General features: G+C 51.5%; 1 protein-coding gene across 2 annotated transcripts in view; it reads right to left on the reverse strand.

Annotated features, from left to right (window-relative positions):
- Positions 1-11,248: 11,248 nt before the first annotated feature.
- Positions 11,249-16,601, reverse strand: part of PPIL2 (peptidylprolyl isomerase like 2) — a 69,982-nt gene continuing 64,629 nt past the window's right edge. For both annotated transcript variants that reach the window (XM_057414851.1, XM_057414852.1), the window contains 4 exons: positions 14,308-14,380; positions 14,083-14,145; positions 13,476-13,615; positions 11,249-11,865 (listed from right to left, as the gene is read on the reverse strand). In XM_057414851.1, coding sequence (XP_057270834.1) covers positions 11,772-11,865; positions 13,476-13,615; positions 14,083-14,145; positions 14,308-14,380 — 370 coding nt within the window. In that variant the 3' untranslated portion in view covers positions 11,249-11,771. The remainder of the gene's footprint in view (positions 11,866-13,475; positions 13,616-14,082; positions 14,146-14,307; positions 14,381-16,601) is intronic.

Here is a 16,601-nt window from a genome sequence, read left to right on the forward strand (position 1 = left end):
CCATCTTGCCTCTGCACATCTCCGGGCAGGAGGCTGGGAGCAGGTGGGGTCCATCTCTAAGACCCCTTACCCAGGGCTGTGCCATGTGTCTGGGAGCACCCTGCCGCAGGGCAGGAGCCAAGACCCTTCATTTCCGTGCGGAGGAGCAATGACGTCTTGTACCGACAGACTGAGCACTGCCCAAGCATCCACCATCTCCTGCCGGGACTCAGCCCCTCTGCCCCTGCCAGAAGGGCCCTTTGCTGGGCACAGCGGAGCTGAGCCGGGCGGTTTCCTCTCTGGAAAGGCTTCAGGCGCCTCCCGGGGCGCGGGAGGGCCCTGCTGACCCCGCGGCTGTAATCGCGCTCCTGACTCCAGGCACCTCCCGGAGCCGCTCTTGGCCCCGTTCCCCGCTCCGTCCCCAGGGCGGGCTGGGACCACGCCTGGGCAGCGCAGCCCTGACCTGAGCGCTCCGGCTCCCAGCGGACTGCCCCGGCCCTGCCAAGCGCTTGCAAAACCCCAGTTATTTATTCCCCGCAGCTCGCTGGGCGGAGAGCAGCACCACGCTGCTCTTTACATCTATTCTTAATTGTGGGGTTTCTCCTTATACCAGAAGGTGCCAATAACAACACAGCAGGAACTGCTCCCAGACCCAAAACCGTCAGTTTTCAACCCTTTTTTTTTCTGTGACAAGTGCCAGACTGGTTTCTTGCCAGCCCAATGTCTGCTGACAGCGTCCAGCAGCAACACAGACAGGGAGGAGCGATGGAGTGAATGAGGTGTGCTCCCTCAGCCCTGCATGGTGATGGGGACAGTGGGTGACACTCAGCCCTTTGCTGAGTGGGGCTGAGACACACACACACCCCCCCCTTAATATCTGTTTATGGAACTAGAGCCAGATGAAATGCAAAGCCAATACAGACAGACAGGGCCCCCAGGCCAATGCTTCAGGAAGGGAATTTTCCAGGAATACATAAATTCTGGAAATAAGACGATGGTTCCCAGCCTTTCTGGTCCCGTGGGATGAGGGTGTTGGGGTGGAGGGACAGCAACTGTGCCCCTGCAAAACCGGACCTGGGAAAAGGCAGAGGAGGAGCTGGGGAAGTCTGACTCAGCCCTGACAAGGTGGGGTTGGTTTGTGGTAACTGGTTTCAGCCTTGGCACTGGGTGCGGGGCTGGGGCTGGGGCAGGGCAATGTGGGGTGGTGGCCAACATAGCCTCAATCATAGAACAGGGTTGGGTGGCCCAGTGTCCCCACAGACCTGGCGTGGATAAGCACTGCTTTCCTGATGGAGGAAAAATAGATCAGTGCCTTAAAATGTGACCCTCCAGGTTATTCCCTGTGTAAATACATGCTCTTAACTAATCAGAGCTGCTAAAGTTAGTTAACTTCTTCCTTGTGTCTCTGCCTGCCTCCTTGCAGAGCTCTGCAAGGTAAAAAGCACAGTGAAAAATGAACTTATTCAGCTGAGGACCCGGGAAGGATGGGGATCAAGAGACAGCCCAGGGCCGGGGGGGGATGGAGAAAGCAGGATTATTGTGCAGGGTGAGGCTGGCATTGCCCAGACTGTGGCAGTGAGGGGCCAGCACCCAGCTGCGCAACCACAAGCCAGGATGCCTGCAGGTCCCAGACATGAAGACCTTTTCCTTGAGCAAAGAAAAGCTGCCACCCTCTGACCATTGAAGCCTGGGAGCCCCATTCACTGCCAGTGCCTTTCCCTGCCAGCTCTGGCTCCCCAGCATGGTCACAGGGCTTGATCCCCATTTCTGTGCTGCCTGGGATGCCCAGTGGTGAGGGGGCTTATCACGGCATCCTAGTGCTGGGACAGCCGAGCCTTCACCCCCCTCTGAGCCCTGGCCTCCCCCCCTGCCGCTGGCCCACAAACCCAGCTGCAACAGCTGCAAAGTGGGAAACTGGGCAGGTGCCAGGGACTTTGATCCCAGCCATAGGAGCCTCCTCCACGAGCTGCTTTCTCTTGCGAAACCACCTTCTGGGGGGGCTGAGCTGCCCCATGGCCTTTGCAGCCCCAGGAAACGGAGTTTGGCTGCTGAACCACGGGGTCACCTGAAGCCTTGTCCCATAGAGATGCCAGCACTGGTGTGGGGCAGACACGTGTTGCACCTAGTACATACGTGTTGCACCTTGGATGGCTCCCACGCTGCTGTGCTCCCTCCTGGTACCTCTGTTCATATCAGCCAGGGCAAGGCCAGCCAAAAACCTTCCCCATTGGGAAACACCAAGCAGAGGGCATGTGACCAGCACAGCACCAAGCCCCTTCTCCTGGGGTGCCCGGCGGGACAGGACAGGCACTGGCTGGAGCTGCCCCACTGACAGTGGAGGCACCAGAAGTGGATGTTTACGTTTGCCATAAAATCATCACAAAAGGTTTTGTTGGGTTCTTTTACTTCTTTTTCCCTTCCATAGGAAGCTCAGCAGCCCCAGCCCGCTCCAGCTTGGGGAGGACAATGCTGAGCTGTTGGGGGCAAACCTTGTGCTGTGCTGGTCATGCAGTATCAGGTGCAACACGTGGCCAGGTATGAAAGGGCTACAGGTCCTCTCTGCTAAAGGGCTCAGGGAGCTGCTGATGAGCAATTTCTTTTACCCACTTTTGTTGTCTTTATTGTAACTCCAGCACTTTCCAGCACGCTGGTGGAGGGGCCCTTTTGTGTTATTCAGATGCAAACATGGGAAATAGTTTTTGTGTTTTTTTTTTTTGTGTGAAAATCAAAGGCACAAAACATGGAGGTCTGAACAGCAGCAGAATAGCATCTGGGGCTTCTTGTACCAAGCTTCCTGATGAGGCAAACACAAACCCTGTCCCAAAGTCCAAACCGCTGCCAGATCCTCAAGAGAAGGTGATGGCTCCCCCCCTGAGCTGCTGCTGTAAACATCCTGGGATGCCAGGTGGACACAGCAGTGCAGGACCAAGGCTCTGCCCTCCCATGAGCTGCTTTTCTTCATTATTCTCTGCTTAAACCCAGATTTTTCCTGTTATTGCTTGTCACTTTTATTAGTGTTTCTGCTCCTTTATTTATAACTGCAACCTCGTCTCTCACACCCACAGACACATGTGTCAGCGAGACGCCTCTGCACAGGGGGCTGAGCATCCTAGGGATGTGTTTCAATCTGCCACCGCATCCCCAGTTGTCCCCCAGGGCCAAGAAGTTGAGGGCATTAGTGCCATCAAGCCTTTAACATCACCCCAGTGTCACCCTGCCATGGCTCCATGAGCACAGCAGTAACTCAGAGAGTTTTTCCACTCCGACAAGTAACCTGAGTTGCTTCCAGTGCTTCCCTCCTGTCTCCCTGCAGTTGGGCTCCAGCATTCGCACCCTCTATCATGCCTGGATTTAATGGTTTTGCTGCCCAGAGCTGCTCCCCTCCAAGCGAAGTGCTTCACCCACAGCACCCAGCTGGGTCCCATTGTGTTTTGGGAGCATTTGGCTGCTGCAGCTCCTGGTGCTGGCTGAGACTGAGCAAAACCCAGTGCATTGGTGCTGAGCAGTGGAGCTCGTCACAGGGCTGGGGCTGTCACTGCCGGCCCCTGTGGTGCAGCAATGGCTTGGCAGTGTGGGAGAGTTCCCATTCTTCCTGTACTCCCTGTGGACTGGGATGAAATCAGGGTTTGGCTCCATGTTGTCCCCTGCACAGTGCCTGGGAGAGAGATGGGTCTGGTTCTGGTCCCAGCAGAGGGGATGGAGGCAGTATCACCAATGCACCTTGATACTGCCAACCAGTGCCATGGCACTCACAAGCTCTGCATGGACACGGACCCCGACCCTTTCTCCAGAGAAGGGAATTCTCCTAAACCAAACAAACCCAATCCCAACCCCAAACGTGTTTTTAAGCAGAAACAAAGATCAGAAATACTGTAACTGGTGGAGACAAAGCACCAAAAATAGCATCCAAAGTTTCCCCCGTGCGCTCTCCCTGCAGGCAGCCTGCACTATATTTGTCTTCACTTGCCATTTCTGCTGCAATCAATTTACAATTGCCGCTGGCGAGGAACCCATCCATTAAAAGCTCGGCTGAGATCTGTGCCGAAGATGTCTGTAATAAAAAATCTGGCCGTTCATTAAAGAAATAAAGTGTCCTGCTCACCAGCTCTTCCCAGCCTTAGCAAACCCCACTCTAATTGTCACCGGCTGCATTGTCCGGGCTCGGGAGCACCCATGGAAGCCTAAAGCGGGTTTTCTTCCACGTGGGGAGGGATTTGCTCCGCAGCTGCTCTTGGAAGCTCTTGGCTCTTGCTGCGTGTCAGTGCCTTATCTCCTCAATTTGCTGCAGGCCGCCCTGGCAAGGCAGATTCCTCCCGGGTCAATTGCTTTTATCATAAAAACAAATGTTTTCTGTCATCCCTTTCATCCCGGGATGAAAGCGCAGATAGAAATCACACTGCTCCCTGCGCTGCCTTGGTGGGCCACGCTGCCGGGCGCTCACCCTCACCCCAAAGCAATGGGTAAGAGGGATGGGAAAGTCAAATGGGAGCCTGGAGCATCCCCTGCCTTTGCTCTCTGGAGGTTTGTGGCTCTGCTCCGGCTTCCTGACCCTAAGCATCCCGACCCAACGCATCCCGGCCTCCCAACTGGCTTCGCAAGACAAGGGGGTGCCCACCTGAAGCCCCTGTGCTCAAGGGAGGGACACTGGGGGAGGCAGGAGGGTGACGGGGCCGTTAGGAGGAGGCTGGAGGCACGCAGTGTGTGTGGCCAAGCAAAACAGCGGCTGCAGGGGGATACAATTGCTGCCTATAAATAGCAGCGGGAAGCAAGCATTAGGGAGGGAAAAATGCTATTCAAGCTAAAGGACAATGTTGGCACAAAAGCAAATAGATAAAATTGGCCATTAATAAATGAAGGCCAAAGATTAGAGTAAGTATCTAATATCAGCAAAGTGAGAGCTCAGGAGGCTTTTGGGGGGGGGGGGGAAGGGTAGAGGAGACCTCGACCAGCGTTTAGAACAGGCTGTGGCTGTTTTCTAAAAGCCATTAGGTTATGAGCTGTCACACGCAGCCTGCTGTGCCCGCAGAGCAGCCTTTCTTTCTGTGTAAAAGGGAAAAATTGGCCCCTTCCTGACGTCAGGAACCACAGAGGGGCCTGGGAAGCTGCCCTGTGCACAGCCCCATGGGTACAATCCCAATCCCCACCACTTCAACCACCCTTGGGCAGATCGATCCATCCCAGCTCCCCCCGGAGCCCTCTGCACCTGCTCTGCCCTTCACAACCCGATCAGGGACCCAACCTGCCCGGAGAGATGCTTTAATCCCCAAAGCTTCCCCACAGGCATGGCTCAGCCAGGGAACGTGGGGCTTGGGAGGGCTTTTTCTCACCACGGTTAAGGCATCGCACTGGCAGCAGCAGCTCCCACCTGCCTGTCCTGCAGTGGCCAGTGAAGGGCTGCTGCAGCGAGCACATCCTGCACAGCCCCCCATGGTCAGCAAGGCAGGGTGCCCCTGCACTCTGGAAGACACCAAAACAATCAGCCTGGAGCCCTGTATAGAGGAAAACCCTACAGAGATGCAACCCCTTGGGCCAGCAACATGGGAAAGGCCCCAGTGGAGGGAGCAGAGGGGCCTGGGAGAGCTGGCTGGGTTTCTTTCCCTGTTTTGAAAGCAAATCTGGCCGAACAAGTTCATGAGGGACGAGGGACAGTGAGCACCAAGCTGCCCTGCCTCAGCCCCTCTGACCTTTAAACAGTGTCTGGCAGGAGCAAAGCTCTGGCATTGCAGCAGCCCCAAGACTGCAAAGCTCTTGCTCCCACCCCAAGCAACAGATAGATGGGCACCCATCATTCCTGTATGCACCCTCCTGCATGTCCCATGGGATGTGAGGCAGGCAGCACAGCCCTGTGCTAGACACATGGACTGGTGCCTGCAGGACACCCGCCTTGTTCCCATGTCAGCCCTTCACCCTGGCCCTGACTCCACAAGCCCTGTCCCTGCGCTGATCCCTTGGGAAAGATCAGGGTGGAGACCCCGTGGGAACTCAAACACCCCTGGCCTTGGTGGTAGGGCCATGGTTGGGCTGTTTGGGGATGGCTGGGAGCTCCCTGGCAGTGCTGTGCCTGTACAAAGCCCAGCTCTGGGCACCCACGGTAACCCTGCGCAGGCAGGGAGCAGGCAGAGGGGTTCTGTGACCTGCTGCAGTCACTGCAGGCTGCTGCGAGGGCTTCACTTTGCTGCCAGGGAACTGCAGGATTAATTTTCCCTCTTTGCTGAGAGCCTGGTGCCACTCTGCAAGACACATTTTAGCCAAAAAAAAAAACATTACTGGCTTTAGTGCAAATGGCACTGTTTGTGCTGGTGGGGGTAGATAAAATGGTCATCTCTGGCCTTGAAACCCTTTGATGTCACTGACTCCTGCAGCAGCACCCTGACTGTCCCTTGCAGGGCTGGCAGCACTGGGCTGGCAGATGCTGTTGGCCCCATGCAGGCACAGGGACCCATCCCATCCCATCCCATCCCATCCCATCCCATCCCATCCCATGCCGAGCAGCTCCCACACGTGGCTGGGCTGGGAGCAAGACCAGAGGGCTGCTGCTGCCTTGGGGCTGCACCGGCTCCGGTGGCTGGGGCTGTACGCGGGCAGCAGCGAGTCCTGAGTGTGCGCACGGGTACGGCGGTGGCAGGGACCGCTCCTCCCCGGCTGCTATTTCCAGCGGATGAAGTCACCGGGCTGCAGCGCCTGAGCTCAGCTCGGGGTGAGTCAGTGCCGGCCTGGCCGCGCTGCCCCCACCGCGCAGCAGCACCGTGCCCTGCGCCAGCCCGGCAGCGCTGCCCTGAGCGAGGGATGAGCTCGAGGGCTCAGGCTTTGCAGCAAAGCAGTGCCAGGCCTCCAGGCTCACTGCGGCTTCCCTGCAGGGTGCCCCGGGCTCAGCTCTTCCCCGTGGTCCTGCTGCCACCAGCCCCAGGCAGGACTGAGCTGCTTTGCAGAGCCACCTCAGTGTTTGTCCAGAGCAGCCACAGGTCCCTTCAGTGGAGATGTCCCTCCCGGGGCCATGAGGTGCCCCACACCCTGCTCACACCGTGCTGCTTGTTTAAAAATCCCAATCCATACTTTGCACACACGCTCTCGGCTGGGAGCTGCCGTGCTGTGCCCGCTGGCCTCAACACAGCACCACAGCTCACCAGCTACTGCTGCCTCCCTGTAGAGGTATCCAGCAAGGGACACATGCACTGTGCTTGGCCACATCTGGATCCTCCCAAACCTGCCTGGGCTGCCCATGGGATGTGCAGGAGGCAGGAAAGGGACCAGAGCTGCCATGGTGGCTTTCACACCAGCAGGGCTGACATCACCAGGAGCCTCTCTCCTCTCCAAACCACCCCGGGATTCTGGTTTCTTAGAGGTGTTTTCTGCTGCAGGGTTTAAGGCCCAAGAAGCAAACCTGCTCCTGGGTGTTTGTGCCAGGTCAGTGAGCTAAAGCCTTATGTGGGATGGACAGGGGGACACTGCATGGCAGGGCAGAAGGGTGCGATGCCACCTCACTGTCCCCCCTGCACCACAGCCTGGTCACAGCCTTGCACTGCAGAGGGGGTCCTGGTCCTTGTGTGTGTCAGGGATGGGGACACCCAGGTCAGGGTTGGATGTCACTGCTGCGGAGGTGACTATCACAGAGCGGAGGGGCTGTGCTCCCGAGCTCCGAGCACAGCCTGGGCTGCAGCCCCTTCCCCACAGCCCCAGCACAGGGTGGTGACACCCTCCGCTATGGCTGTGATAACAACACTCCAAAGAAAGAGAGGAAGCGAGAATTCCCCGGCCGCGCCGCGCGGTGTCAACGTGCTGCCGGCCGGGGCCCGCAGCCGCCCGCCTCCTTCCTGTGCAGTCTGATTTAGTTTGTTTGCCTTCCCCAGAGCAAACAGTGTTGAAACTTGGGGGGTGTTTGGCAAACCCCCTCCCTTGCTTATAAAAGCCGCTTCCTGGCACGAGGCTTCCGGCATTCTGTTCCTTCCAAACACCGCTGGCAAGGGGTGGCGGGGGGATCCCAGCACTATTTGGTACCTATAACCCAGCATCTGAGCACTGCGTTTATTTGCCAACTGCTCCCACCAGTGGCCATGGCCATAGCTGTGGCTCCACCACAGGCCGAGCGGATTAGTGTGGTTTTTAATCCACAGTAAGAAGTAAATTAGAGTAAATTTAGCACAGATGAGAAGTGAGCTGAATTCTGCACACATTTCTCCACTCCTCCCCATTGAACCCCGTGCCCTAACAGCAAAGGGTGGGATCTGGGGAACGCTCATTGCCGGATCCCTGTCCTGAAGGGAGCCAGGAAACTTTGAAACATAGTTTGAGTCCTCACAATTCACAGCCCCACACAAGATGGGTACCACTATCATGTACCATGTGATGCTGAAGCAAAGTATCTTGTACGAGCCTTGTATGAGCTCTTGCCTCCAAGGCTGTAGCAATTCAAACCAGTGGAGAGCAGGCAAAATTGAACTGAACAATGTTTTGGGCTTTTTACATGGAAGCAGAGTTGCAGCTATTCAGCTTGACATCTATTCAATCAGTGCTGTTTCCCACACAGACAATGCTATGGTCCTCAGGGGGCCAGGCTGACTTCATGCCAGGAGAAGCAGAGGTGAAAAGCTGTGTCTCCTGCAGCCCCATGTCCTTCTGTGGCTCTGCGGAAAGGAGCAGTCACGGCTGCCAGCCCCACTGCACGTCACGGCCTTCTCAAGGGTGTTCTGTGCTTGTGGTGTTTGCTGCTCCAGTGCCAGATCTCAGGAAACAATGAATTCAGTGGTTACCCAGTGCCTCTGCCTTTCAGCAAAGTGACTCAGGTATGAAGCAATGCAAAGAGTGCTGGTGTTATTCTAGACGAGGTCAGACAAAAGCTACTTCAGTCTCTGGTTAAAATCCTACTTTTTCGCTCTAAGCACATTTACTGGAAATGTGTCAAAGCCAAAGAATGTAAAAATGTGCTTACAAATAGCACAGCAGTTCCCAGGAGCGAGTTTCTGTAGGAAGGCTGCACAATTCCTGCCTGTCCCTCTGCCCACTGCAGCAGCGGGCTTGGGTACTCCCTTAGCACGCTGTCCTTGCTGGAGAACCAAGCAATAAAAAGGGCAGAAAAGGTTTCAGCAAAGCTCCCTTCCTCCCCTTTCCTGGCTCTGGTAGTGCAAGCTCTGCAAGTCACCCTGCAAAGAGCCAGGTTTTGTATAAATGAGGGATCACCACACTGCCCTGCTCTCTGTGGACCCACCCTGTGCCCCCATCAATACAGCTCAACATCTTCCCCCATCTGTCACAGAAGAGCCTGTGTCACACCGTCTGCGGATTCCAACCACCGGAAGAAAAGCTGAAGTTACAAAAAATTATCCAAGTTTGCAAAACTGCAGGTGCAGGAGGGGGCACAGAGGTGGGAATGCAGAACTGAAGTTTGCTGTGGTGCCTGCCTGCCTGAGCAGAGCCATGATACTTGCTGTCCTGCAAGGCTCAAACAACCCCAGCCCGGGTGCTGACTCACCACACAGCCTTGGCCAAACCACTCAACCTCCTCACCCCATTGCAGCACCCTGGGGACAGGCCACAGCCAGTGTCTCCCAGCCTGGAAAGACCAACAACAGCAGGAGCACCAGCAGGCCAGGCAGAGAAGTGGATTCAGGCTGTGCAGTGAACCGAGGCTGACAAGCTTCATCCCTGCTTAGAACAAAAGTAAAAGGGCTAAAGGGTTATGCTCAGCCCTTCCTAGAAACCAGGAAACTGTTCTTTCTTTTGTGTGCAATGTTCTAGTGGGAAATCATAATGAAGCAGGCAGTGCAAAGGCAGTGCCTGGAAAGGCAGCAGTCCCTTCTGCACTGTGCTCGCAGTGGTCCTTCATGGACTGCAGCGAGTGCTGCTAAAAAGCTGGAGTAGAAAGGGAAAGTGGGTAGTTATCTCTGCAGCCTGCTGCTGTGAAAGGAAACCGTCCCTTGTATCAATCTGTAACAAGGACTCTTGCTGAAACAGGAGTCCTTGCCACACCTCTGTTGCCTTCCTTGTAATTAAAAGCTCCATTCTTTCATAATAATCTCCATTTTAATCTAGTACAAAAAAGCATTTTACTCTTAGGGATGTCATTAAACTGCCTATTCCAGCTCTAGCAGTACTGTGAACTTAATGACTCAAAAATGTGCTGAAGTACAAGCTAGGTAGAAAGGATCAATAACAATTTACGAGGAAAAGGCCAGCCCAGGATAAGCAAGAGGTTTCAATAAGACACAAGAAACTCAAGCTTGAGGAAAGTACCACCATATCCCTGTTCCAGGAATCAAACACATGTTATTTCAAACTTACACGCTGCAAAAATCTTACAAAACAACTCCCCCTATTATTCTTTCAAATTAGTTTGAACTTCCTATGATTTAACAAAGATGTAATCATATCCGCAAAGATCCCAGAGCTCCTCATGAGCATCTTAAAAAGTAGGAATGAATCACTTCCTTGTACGACAACCAGCTCTGCAATGCCATGATCTTGGAAATGACAGCTGAACAGTCAAAGGCAAGCACTCAAAAGAAAATAAAAGCATTTAATGCAAAACATCTTACCAAAAGTTTTTACAGCAATTTCATATAAATGGAGTCTTCTCCTAAAACAGGAATCCACCGATAGAAATGTCTTGTTACAAAGGTGATTACAAAACTATCTCCTCAGCCACACAGAGAGGTAGGGAGGGTATTTCTGTCAGCTGAAAACACCTAAGATGAACTGAAAAGTAATGTTCAGGGTCTAGCCTGCCACATCTAAGTGATAGTTACACACGTAAGTTTTTGGATTAAAACTCACAGGCTGATATATCTCTACCCCATAAGGCCTTTATTAAGCTTCCTAATAATTTGTGGGTATGCAATGGAAATATCTGCCTGCCAGCTGTTTTATATGGTTTTCCCTAATGCTGGGAAGACTGATGTCAGGGCAGACTATGGTGTGTGCTCCCCTGAAAGGAGTAGGCTCCAGGGATGGTTGAAAAAAACATAAAAGAGTAAAGAAAATGTTTCTATTCCTGCTCAGTTTCTCCAGGCTGTAGTTTCTGGGACCCAAGTGCAGGTCTGAACTGCGCATCCTGGCCCCTCTGGCAGCACAGCGGCTCAGGGAAGGCCAGCTACTGGGTGAAACAAGTGGTGCAGCTACCCCAGGCTCCCCACCTAGATTCGCTGCTTCCCAGGCTGTCAGAATCTTCAACGGGTACAGACAGAGCTCATTTTGGAGTGAGCGAGGCCCTATGCAGACTGACAGCAGTCAGCCCAGCCAGGATCCTGGCAGCCCTGCCAAGAGCAAGAGGCAAAACTGGCAAAAGGCAGCTGGAAGGGAAGGGCAGGAAAGGCTGGAGCCCTCTCCTCCCCTCTGCAGAGCATTATAGCAGCACAGGCACTTCCCCAGCACATTAATTCATCCCTTCCTTTGGCACACTTGGCTCGTCTGGAAATGATTACCTGTAAAAGGAGTTCTTTCACCAACGTTGCTGTTCACTGAAGTAGTGTCCTGTGAGGCTGGGCTCTGCCTGGTCTGCTGCCAGCCAGGCAGAGAAAGGCTCCAGCTAATCCCCTGCAGAGCTGGGCTGCCTGCTCCCCGCTTAGCAAAACAACAACAAAAAGGCCTTCGAGGAAGATGCAGTGGGGGGAATGCCGCTCCCTAGAAAACAAAGCCACATTAACCAGCCTTAACAAAGCAACAGTTTTCTTCCCCAGTGGAAGTGCAGCCTGGTGCCTTCCCTCCCCAGGACAGACTGTCTTTCGGGCTCTTTGGGGACATGTGGGAAGCCGCCTTTTCTTTTTCTGCTGTGCTGCTCCAGTGCTAGGCTCCCCACGCTGCTACCAGGAGCTGAAGTCCCCGAAGCCTGTGCTCTTCTTCTCTTTCTTCACAGCTGTGCTGGTTGAGGGGCCGTCATCTTCCATGCTGCGCTTCCTGGAGCCAAAATGAAAACAACTTTCAAGGACTATTTAGTGTTCAGTGGGACTGGGGCAGCTGGATGCCTTTGCTCTCCCAGCATCAGCTATACTGGAGCCAGCTCACCCCTTATCAATCAGAGAGGAGTGAAAGACCCATGGGGATGGTTTGGGTCAGGCTTAGAACACCTCCAGGAACGTGTTCAAAACCCAAGTTCTCCAGGCCAGAGCTGAAGATTTAACAGCTGTACTTTTTTAGCACAGCCACAACGAAAATGTGAGCCACAAGTTCTCACCCCACCTTCTCACCTGCATTTATGGCAGCAGAAGGATTTATGGGGAATTAGGTGTAAAGCAGCTGGACAAGCTTTTCAGACCCTTTCCTGTTTCTTGAGCACAGCTTCTTGCAGTTGCTGCTGCTATCCCCAGCCTGTCTCAAGCAGAGTCTGCAAACCCATGGAAACACTATGGAGCCAGCTCACATACTGTGGTTTTATTGTCAGGTATCAGTGGCCAACAGGGAGAACCAAAAACCCTGAACCTGCCAAAGGGCTGCTATGGACCAGGCTCTCAAGACAGGCTGCAATGAGTGAAGGACTAGGAATGAAAACTCCTTTCTATAGAACTTGGTCCTTTCCACATGGCTGCAAACTCTGCTCTGTAAATACAGTGCAGAATAGCAGCAGTTTTAAGCTGAACATTTGAAGGAAAAAGCAGGATTTTGTAACTGAAACATTTTACTGACCCCACATGGGCTAACATATTTTTGTTCTCACAGTCATGCAAATGCCTGTAGATCACAGAAGCACACATAAGCTGATTAAATAGTTGTCCAGGTCTGTGCATGCATACATGCACACCTTCATGCAGCAGATAGACAACAGCATGTTCCAAATGCTTTTAGAGAAGTCTGCTAAAAACAAGTGGAAGGCATTCATTTTAACTGTTCCAAAACTCATGCTAAGGTGCTGCTCAGGCAGATTCTGCATTTTCCTTAGGAAAGCAAGTGATGCTGCCAATCCCAAAGGGTGTACAAAGGGTGTCTGGGAGAGGATGCTTTAGGACAAGCCTGTACAACCAGCCAGGTACCCTGGAGCTACCTGCCAGATGTCCTGTGCTCCCACAGCAAGCCTGGGAACCTGCTCCCCTTTCCGACCACTTCAGTTGTGCTGGTACAACTGTTTGTGCAGCTGAACAGGGAACCAGATCAGCAGGCTGATATAGGTTTAAGGCAACTACTTTGTGCAGGGAAGGAGCTGCTAAAAGAGAAACATCTGTGGGACCGTGGCCTTCATGAATAACTGCAGAAGAGGAAGAGAGTAAAAGATGGTGTAGGAAGTGACACACTACAGTTCCTCAAGGACTTCTGAATTGTGGAAATATATCTACAGTTCTGAAGTCAACAAATGCTGTTAAAGACCAACCTGGTCATATTCAAGTGCTAAAATTAACTTGTAATCTTGAAGAGGGTCAGCAGGGAACTCTTGAATGCTAGGACTGCATGAAAGTGTCTTTGCAAAGCCTGCTGGTACAAACCAAGTATCTAAGCAATGGCACTGGACAAGGTCAGTGTCCAGCAGGAAAGGCAATTAAAACACTCAACAAAGATTAGATGGGCAGGGCACTCACGCTGCAGCCATGTTAATGTATTTTCCAATCCCCTGCCGGTAAGTTTTAGGAGTCTGGACCTCTTTCTTTGGTGGGACCACTTCAGCTTTTGCTTTGGCTGCTGCTTCTTCTAGCTGCACCTTCTCTCTTTCAGCAGCAACCTGTGGGAAACAAAGAGTTCAATCTGTTGAATAAGCTAGTCCAGCATAAGGAGAAAATGCCTACAGTTCTTTGAAGCTTTAAAGCACTCTAAACCAGCAATCAGCACCACTATGATTACAAGGCAGGCTTTGGAGACAGACTTCAAGGGCTACTACAAAAAGGCTGTCTGCAGCCATTATAACAAGACTCCTCTCTTCTCACCTGCAGCTACCAATAGCTAGTGGGGACATTTGGAAAGGAAACCACTGGAAGCATGATGGACTGAGAGCTGTGCCACTTCCTCTCCACTGAAAGAGTGGCAATAATCTGGCACACAAGACAATGCTGAATGGCAGCTGATTAATCTTAGCTTGCAATCATAGGGGCTAGGGGGCTGCACATGTTCAAAGAAAAGGCATTTAGTTACAAAGTTCTCTAAAGAAGAGCTTTGTCCTTTCCAGAAAACAAACTAACTGACTATCCTCACCTGGGCATCTGCTTCTTCATATGGATCAACAAAAACGGTTGTTGTCTGAATTCGTATTTCCTCCTGGGAGCAGAAGAGAAGAAGAGCAATTCAGTCTGCTGATTAAGTTACACCATCTCCCCCAAGTCTGATTTTCAGGGAAGGACCAGTGGGGTGAACTGCACTGCCACACAAGGCCATATATGTTTGCTCCCTCCTGCACAGCCCCTGGCGCTTCACATGTACCTTGGGACGGTCTGTTTTGGGGTCACTTTCCACGTTCTCCATAGCAGTCAGAGTCTCAAAGCCACCAACCACCCTGAAAGGGGAAGAACATAGTTTCCAGCTGTCACAACACACTCAAAATACATCTAATACATCCACTACCCGAGCAGATTAGTCCAAAAACCTGGCAGCCACATAGAGGACAAGTGACCACACGTGGCCATCTTTGCAAGACATATACCCGTTTCAAAATGGGTTCATTTGCTAATGCTACATCCATAGATCTGTTACTCCCATGAGCTTTGAAAAACAAACCAACAGACTCGCTCAAGAAAGCAAATGTTTTCATTAACTTCTGAGTTTTACTTTTTAGGTTTCTTTTGTTTTTGAATTGTGTATCAGACTGAAGAATGTCACTAGCAGGAAAGGGAACTGTAACTGCCACTACTGGGGAGCAGTGACAGAGCTGGCTGTAAGAACACCACTACCAGAGAAAGCACAGGACTGCTCTAAAGCACACCATGACCATGAGTTCATGAGGGCTCTGGGAAGGCAACAGCACATCAAGTCACAGCCACAGGATAACATCGGGACTTTTCTCAGTGCAGTTTTTGTTTAGGAGGACACTAGATCCTTGGCCTCAAGTCAACATATGAAATACTTGCTTGGAAATGTTTAAGAAAAGCTGAAGAGTTTCTGGCCTGTTTAATGTTCATTTTTTAAAAAGTGTGGAACAATGGGGAAGTTCCAGAAAAGGATATTTGGAGAGGATAAATGCAGTGACCCAGATTATTATAAGCCTGTCATCTATCCCAGCAAAATAATGGAATAGCAGAGACAGGACATGATTAAGAAAGAAAGGAAATAAGAAATGGCAATCAACAAGGTTCTGTGGAAAACAGTCTGTCAAACAACCTTCTATCTTTGTGGTTAACAGGGATAACAGTGTCCATGGAACAGACTGCTGGAAGGCGGCAGATACGTTGACTGATAAGAAGTTAACCCAGCACACATTAAACAAACAAATGTGCTGACAGGTGTCAAAATCTAATTCTGGATAGGAACCACTGAGTCAGTATGTTTCCAGAGGGGTCCTGCTGGGATCAGATCCTGGTCCCAGGGTATTTAACACTTTTATCTACATCATCATCCACAATTAAATTTGAAAACAGCTATACTTAGAAGAGCAGTAAATAAAGACAAAGACAGGCCGTTGATGCCGAGCAATCCAGGCCCCTTAGAAAAGCAGTCTGTAGCTGGACAACATCTGTTTTAATAGAGCCAAGCCACATGGCCAGAAACCAAAAATACAGCCCATATTAACGGCTGTAGGACAACGAGAAGCAGCCATAATTCTCAAAACCTGCTCCTGGAGCCAGAGGAGTTTGGGACCAGGAGTTAGCATCAAGGGCAGGAGACACCATTTTAAGGAGCACATAGCTAGACCCTAATGCATTTTGGTGATCCTCAAAACCTTCAGTCATTATGCTAATTAAACCTTATTGGGAATACTTTGCAACTTGTACATTTTAAAAGGCTGTGACAGACATGGTATTCACAGGTTATCAGTAAATGACCTAAATAGTCTATTTTGACATGATTATAAAGGGCTAAGGGGGAAGAAGACAGAGGTGTCAGGCCTGCAGAGTGTGTCATTCTCTTTTCTTCTTAGCTTCTTGTCTCTCAAATGGAAAATTACTTTCTTTTATACCCCTGCATTCTATAACATTTTGCAGAGAGTATCTCTATGCAAATTACATTGTCAGCAGAGTGAGTTCTCAATACAGGTTTATGGTTTCAGACTCTGCTGCAATACCAATAAAACCCAAAAATTAATTTAAATGCAAACCACCAGCTCAGAGAGCTCTGGCCAGAGGAACTGGAAATAACTTAGTATTCACTTCTGTCTTGGGAGCACTTGGAAGCTTTGTCAAGGATCAGGCCCAGCTGAAGCTGATGTTTCATCAGTAAAAATAAACCCCCAAAAGGACAAGATCTGATTGCAAACATCACCTGTCCAGTAAAAGCTGAACTACACGCTGAGCACAGCACTCATGGCTAGATGAAAAAAGACCAGGAATATCCCAACTTAAGGTCTCAAGCTGTAAAGGATTTTGCAAGCTGTCCTCTGATTTATCTAAGTAGAGATACAAGGTATCTGCAAGCTCTTGAAACATTACATGTTGTTATTGTCCAACCTCATGATGTTATATTGCAGCACTAAAATCAGTTTGATGAGATACAATGTGTCTAAGCCCATGCACTGGCATCTGTTACAGCAATTGCTCCTCACAATGAGGAAACCAACACGCTGG

This window comes from Pezoporus wallicus, unplaced genomic scaffold (genome assembly GCF_028554395.1).
Source record: "Pezoporus wallicus isolate ANWC-B61680 ecotype Strahan unplaced genomic scaffold, APGP_CSIRO_Pwel_v1 contig_8047, whole genome shotgun sequence".
NCBI classification, from domain to species: Eukaryota; Metazoa; Chordata; class Aves; order Psittaciformes; family Psittacidae; genus Pezoporus; species Pezoporus wallicus.